This window comes from Atta cephalotes (genome assembly GCF_000143395.1).
Source record: "Atta cephalotes unplaced genomic scaffold scaffold00031, whole genome shotgun sequence".
NCBI lineage: Eukaryota > Metazoa > Arthropoda > Insecta > Hymenoptera > Formicidae > Atta > Atta cephalotes.
This window is the reverse complement of record NW_012130095.1, coordinates 237,928-245,096: the sequence shown is the minus strand read 5'-3', so window position 1 is coordinate 245,096 and position 7,169 is coordinate 237,928. Positions and strand designations below refer to the sequence as shown.

The following is a 7,169-nucleotide window of genomic DNA, read 5'->3' as shown; positions in this document are numbered from 1 at the left end:
TGTCTCCGACTCAGACACAATAATTTTGATTTGTCGGAGAAAAAAGTTTCTGTTTCACGAGCCAATTGTTACTATAAAATATAAAACCCGACGCGACGCTTTGCGTGATAATGATGGTCTCCTGATGCATTTTTCCATTTTATTCAATTTTTGCAAATTCTGCATTTCTTTTATAAGCATAGATTTTAATGGATTACAGCGGCATGATATTTAAAATTAATATGAAACAACAATTTACATCATTACAGAATCGTATTAGACTGCAGGGCGTTAATTATAGATGAATATTAAATTTCTGCAAATAGTAAAGCGCGCGCAAGAGATAGCTCCCATCTTCCTTTCTAAGGGGCGATTTCATTTTCGTAGACGCGGAAACTTTAAAGGCGAGCCAGAAACATGTACGTGGTCGCGTATCGAGTGAGGAAAGCAAGGAGGTCGGTAAAGAGGGCTGAAGCGGCCCTCTCACTCACCTCCTCCCTCAAGCGATGAAACTATAAAGCCACTCCTAGTAAGTTGTAAAATTGTAATAGCCTTCCGGTATTTACATAATGCTACGGCGTAATAAGTGGAACTCGCCGAGTTTCCATTACTATTCTGCCGCTATCCGCACTTATCTCTGCTAACGACCCGAGGGGGTCCTGCTCTCCCCCGCGTTCTTCTCGTGACTTGTATTTTTCCACCTTATTCTTTGTCGGGCTAACCACAGCGAGAAGCGGCCCACTCCGTCGTCTGCGACTTCATCTTTTGTTCGCATCGCGCCTCTGCTCTGCTAAAATTCAACTGCTTATTCCGCTAGCAGCTATAAGTTGATTCTCTCTGTTATTCTAAGCCAAACGCACTGATTTATTAAATGCACTTAAGCGAACGATGATCGACAGCTGTGACATCTATCTGTTTTCTATTCATATCGCATGATAATTAAAAATGCAAAAGAGAGTATTGTCTCTGTCTTGAGAAAAAAATAAACTTGCATGTATAATACTTATTTATACATGAGACAGAAGTTGACAAACAAAATTCTAAAAATTCCAAGTATTCTGATGTACATGATATTAATACTAATTAACAAAGCATTCCTTTTATTATATAGGTATGTGAATCAATAAGTAATCTTTATATCATGATATATTTGATTTTTTAGAGCAAAATTAAGGTTACTTGTTGACTCTTATCGAATTATTTTGTTTCACTTCATTTTCGAATTTGTTAATAAAATTATTTGTCCTGTACAACAAATGGAACAATGGAAATTTTGACAGAAGTTTATCTAGTTTTCACAACAATGTGCTCATTACGCGGTTGGCAAAATGCAAAACTAGATTCGTTTGTTAGTGAAGAATATGAGGAAAGCCGAAATCCTGCTTTCATTGAAGAAGAAGAGAGAAGCTGTAGAGCAGTTTCATTGGAATAAGTGGTCTCCTTGGTTAAAAGTTCGCCTTCTTCCGTCGTTTCTCTCCATACCTTGTCCATTCATGATAACATCCTTCTTTATTCCTGAGTACTTTTCTCCCTCTTTCTCTTTGCTATTTTCTCCTTGCTATGAGCTTCTCACCGACGAAATCGAGGCGAATCGTTTATTTAATTTTCGAGAGATCCTGCCATTTTATTTTTATTCTCAGGACTTTATACACTTCGTTGATTAACCCACCTCGCGAAAGAAACCTGCCTCTCTCATTCCCTTTTAGACAAGGAACGAAGAAAGCTGCGAGTTTGCATGGGATTTTGAAGAAGGGTTAGAGATGGAGAACGAAAGCGAGGAAGGTTCAAGAGTGGGGCAGGGTGGAAGGACTTGCGTCCTCCTGAGGGTTTGCGTTACTCACCGGATATAGAGATGTCTAAGCCCAGCCATCACTGAAATTGCCAGAGTTTACCTCTTCCGCTCTTTCCGCTGCGCTCCATCTTACCTCCTCTCTCATCTTTCTTTCTACTCTGATCGTGCTTTCCTTTTCTCAGCATGGAACTTCCGCCCGTAAAATGTTCGACTCCTGCCTTTCATTCCCCGGCTCGTTCGCCCGCGGCTTTATTACAATGCGATTGTATTATCAAGATTTCAAGACTAAAAGTATCGGTCTTTCTCTGAGCTCTTCTCCTTTCAACTTCCTTAAGCTTCTCATATTAATCTACCTTGTCGGAGCTGATTTTACGAAGGAAAATCGATGAATTCTCTTTATCAAATTATTTCACAATGTTTATCCGAATATTAATGACTGTATTATAGTTCAATCATTATGCTATTGTTTTTATTGTACTTGATCCATCAGGTGGATATGTAAATAAATTCTTCTTCAAATTTTTATTTATGCAAATATATTCACACGCATGCGTGCGCCATGTAAACACGCAAAAACGTATAAATGAAACGTATAATTCATTAAATAAAGAAATAAAAATGAGGCGTTTTAAATATTTATTATGTAAATAAATGATGAAAATATTTCTTCTAATTTTTATATCCTTCATATAACATGATATCTCTACAACATGGTTCGTTCTAGCATGAACAGAGAATTGAGATCTTGGTGAAATGACTAAAGGATAGATATATTCAAGAATTATTATTAGTAGATAAAAAGGCAGATTGAAGCATTTGGTTGAAATTAGTATGTAAATCATCATAGCTCAAAGAATAATAATACAAATGAGAATTTTGAAGTTTAAAATTTTATTCTAAAAAATATATAAAAAGACATAAACTTAGCCGAACAATTGAAATTTTATTTTTGAATGTGAACTCTTCCATTGAAAAAAGTGCTAAAAAAGAAAGTTTCACAAATATTTAGCTCCATGAAATTTACAAAGTCCTTAAAAAAGTAAGGGAATAAAAATTACAGATGTTTTTCAGAGAAAAAGTCAAACATTAAAAGTTAAACGTTTCAGACACATCAAGAGAAGACATTTTATAACCAAGAAAACACTATCTCGAGTTTAATTAATGTAATGATGAAGAAGAAAACTATTTTACGAGTGTTATTTAATCTTAATTTGGTATACATATAATACGTTAGATTAATTATTATTATTTTTTAATAAGTATTCCTCAGAGTTATAAAAATAGAATAATGTATATTTATAATTTTAGTTTTTGTGACACTGTTGTATTATAGTTCTTAGTTTTATCAATATGATTTTGATTTTTCAATACGGCATTTTTTCTATAAGAACTCAGTGGAACCTACATATAATATAATAACCTTCAAATTATAAAATATAGTAATTATTTTTAAACTTTATGATTTAGATATTTCTTGGCACAAAATAGCATTCTTTTAAATCATAGTCAAAGTAGATTTGAGTTATTGAGATCTAACTTTACCGTAGGTGTTATACGAAGGATACATGTATCTTAAAAATTCATTAGAAAATTTTTATTGGAACACCTAAATCATAGTTTAAAAATGATTATACTAAATGCTATAACTATATGCTATATTTGAATTTACTATAATTTGAATAATAGAGTTGAATGTAGATTCCTTTAGATTCCTATAAAAGACAGTCCCGAAAAAGACAGTTCTGTTGAAGTATCTAAAAGTTTAGCTAAGTCTAAAATTTAAAAATTTATTATTTTTTGTTGAAAACATCAAAATAATAATATAAAACGTTCAAACTGATTGCTAAAATGTCAAAGCTTTTCATAGCATTGTTCATTATGCTCGAGCTTCTATATTTTAATTATTTTAATAGTCTATTTTAATAGTCAATAAAATTATTTCAGATCTGTATATATTTATCTAAATTTTTACTTTTGCAAAATTATTTTTTACAAAAATATCATGTCGCACGAACATTTTCATTGAAAATTTTTATTTCTTGGTATATTCTATTGCTTCATCATTAAATATGATGTGTGTGTATATATGCGATCGATTACGGTTCTTAAATATTGATCGAATTTCTCGTGATCTCCATTTCTAATTCATTGATTATATTATCATACTTCACTGATATCCGCCGTAGTTCCCGAGTTGCGTGGGTAGTAACGTTCAATATCTGACGGGAGACGCAAGGAATATTGGAGATCGAAGATGTCAAGTTCGTATGCGGTTTGTAATTGTATCAGATGCAGGATAGCGGATTCGGATTCGCTGTGAACAACTTTAAAAGACCGAGCATTGCTTGTCCCGATATTGCATACTTCTTCGCGCTTCTTTTGATTCACAACACGCACATTCAATATGAATCTGCGATAAACAAGCGCTTAGTAACATTTCTTCCGATTTTGACCCTGACCTTTAACGCGTCTTTTTCAGGTTTCATTCTTTAATTCTGATCTGATAATTTCTGATAACACTCTCTCCTTCCACTTTTCTCCTCTTTCTTCTTTATAAAGTTCTCAATCGACAAAAAGAGAAAATCTTATATATTCTTTTTCGTATTTTCTAAATTTTATGAAAACATGAGTGTTTTTTCCTTCGTGTTTATGTATTGATATGTTATATTGAAGCGTAAGTTCGGCTGTTAATAATGCACCTGTGTCGATTATTTACGACTTTTCTGTCGATAACCAGACAGGTATGGAATATGAAAGACTAAAAGCAAGAACATCGCTAGTGGAGGAGTTTACCTGGAAATGTCATAGTACATCGAGACACAAATCATCTGTATTTGATAAATTCTTTATCAATTTCTTTAGTGTACGATCATATTGCGTTGAAAATTTTATTTCCATTCCTGGAACATTGTTAATCGTGTTACTGCTTATTTTTTATCTATTTTTCGAAAAGAAACGAACTGTATTATCTTAAAATAAGAAATAAAATATTAGGATTTATAATTAAACCTATAAAAACAAATATTCGCAAGGGCAAGTAAGAGTAAAAAAAATATTTAGTGTGTAATAATTATAGTAACAAATGTATTCACTTCTTTATTACATATATAAAAATTGATTGTATTATCTTAATCAAAAAAAAAAAATCATTTTAAGTTCCCCTTTTTTGTTATTTTATAGATGGTGACAAGGACAAAGAAGATCTTCGTCGGGGGATTATCGGCGCCAACGACGCTGGAGGACGTCAAAAATTACTTCGAACAATTCGGTCCGGTAAGTATAAAAATTTACGACATTATTACATTGTCTCTCATTGTAAAGTTAAAATTGTTAAACCCGACGGACTTTGTTTAACCTTTACTACACACCTTTGGATTATTCGCGCATTTCTTTTTTTTTGAAATACTAAGAGCACCTGATCAAATACTGATCTCTTTTTTATTCCTAAAAAAAGTTTGGCATTTAGAAAACAAGTTTTGTGCGTTGCTGGCTTCAATTTGTGCATATCTTTTAACTAAAATAACTCCGAAGTTCATCTTTGGATCACAAATGACTCATCGTGTGTATAGAGTGTACATTTTTATAAAAAAATTTTATTTTTTTCTTTATTTTCAACTAATTCTCGTTTGTATCGCGAGAATATTTTGCGAATTATTAAAAAAAGAATTTAATCCTAGAACAACATATATATATTAACTCTTAATAAACACATTGATTTTTTTTTTATACTTTTGTGATAAATATATTATATATTACCTGTATTGTCTCTAATGTTATAAAAAAACATTTTCCTAACAAATTATAAGTCTTTTTAACACAATAGCAATAATAAAATGTATTGCTTAAAATGCAATATATTTTCAATTTATGACTATTCATGCATATTAAAAAAACATCATTTTCAGGTTTTCTAAATAACTAAATTTTTTGGACTGTCGATACTTGAACTATTTTTTTCTTTGTAGTTTGGAATGTCAACTTTAAGATATTAAAATATATTTTTCTTTAAATATTTTTTATTTCAAAGTTTAACATTTTTGTTTCAGAGTTTAACATTTTTGTTTCAGAGTTTTACATTTTTGTACGAAAAAAATGCATTTTTCTCATTTTATTAATTATATTTAGTTATAATTTTATATACATTCATATTATATATATTTTTGTTATAAATATACAACTTTACAAATACTTTCTAAAGATGTCAAAATATACATAAAAATCGTTTAATAATTTTTATTTACTTGTAAAAGTGATGAAAATTAATCCAGAACACGAATGACCGAACGTGTGTAGTAAGGATGCCCAAAATTGATGTGTGTACTATTTAATAAAAATATCGCGCAAATATAAAAAAAAGACGAATAATTTTTTGATAAATTGCATTTTTAAGTAATATAACATTTTTATAAAATTTTAAATGTATCACGTATATATTTAATACACGTATATAATTAGCAACGTTAAGTCTAATAAGAAATTTTCCAAGAAATCTTTTTATAAGGTTTCATATATAAAGCCATATTTACCATTATTCATATATAATATATTGTTTCAAATTTGTAAAATATTCCATATAAAATTGATTGTGTATCAGTATTATGTAACATATCGCTACTTTCTGCTGCAACGCGAACAATATCATTGACTATCATTTTAGTTGGTTACATTATCGATGTATCGCACATCCTCACCATTTCCTCTCGTGTCGCAAAATCGAGCGGCACTGTCGACGACTGTGATTCATGGGATTTACATTGTTTAGTACTTTTGCATATTTTATTGGCCATTTCGCGCGGAACGCTATTGATTTTTGGACGAACAAGTGCACTCATTTCCATTTACACGACGTCAACGGCGCGCGACGACAATTCTGCCTCGCTGCAGTTCCCATGAATTTTGATCGTTATGGCTCATAACAGTGATATCGAGGTATCGCTATTTGGATTGTTTCAAAATGCGTGACATAATATTATTCACGTGCGAATGATTTCATTTGCTTTGGTTGCCTAACTTGTTCATGGATTACAGAAAGTTAAGCTTTGTTAATCTAATAATCATGAAATTGTATATTTAACTTTTGTTTTGTCTTTCATAAATTAAAGATTATTTGACATATATATCGTATAAAATGGTTTAAAAAATTAAAGCTACAATATATTTGTAAAGTATTTTTATTTTAAGATATCTAGTTCAATTAGCATGAAATTTATCGAATTTGTCATATTTCTTGAATTTTTTTTTCTATGAATTAATTTCTTGATAATTAATGTCAAACTATGTCAATATCATAAATTCTTTTCAATAATATTCTTTTCGATAATAGTAAGACAATTATGTGGTTAGCAATTGAGACCTCTCCCCCCTCCCTCTCTCTCTCTCTCTCTCTCTCTCTTACGTA

At 30.9% G+C, this 7,169-nt stretch overlaps 1 protein-coding gene across 1 annotated transcript in view; it reads left to right on the top strand.

Annotated features, from left to right (window-relative positions):
* The window catches only part of LOC105621008 (RNA-binding protein Musashi homolog Rbp6), a 339,167-nt gene that overhangs the window by 96,589 nt on the left and 235,409 nt on the right, over positions 1 to 7,169 (top strand). The window contains exon 3 of the mRNA XM_012202485.1: positions 4,952 to 5,044. Coding sequence (XP_012057875.1) covers positions 4,952 to 5,044 — 93 coding nt within the window. The remainder of the gene's footprint in view (positions 1 to 4,951; positions 5,045 to 7,169) is intronic.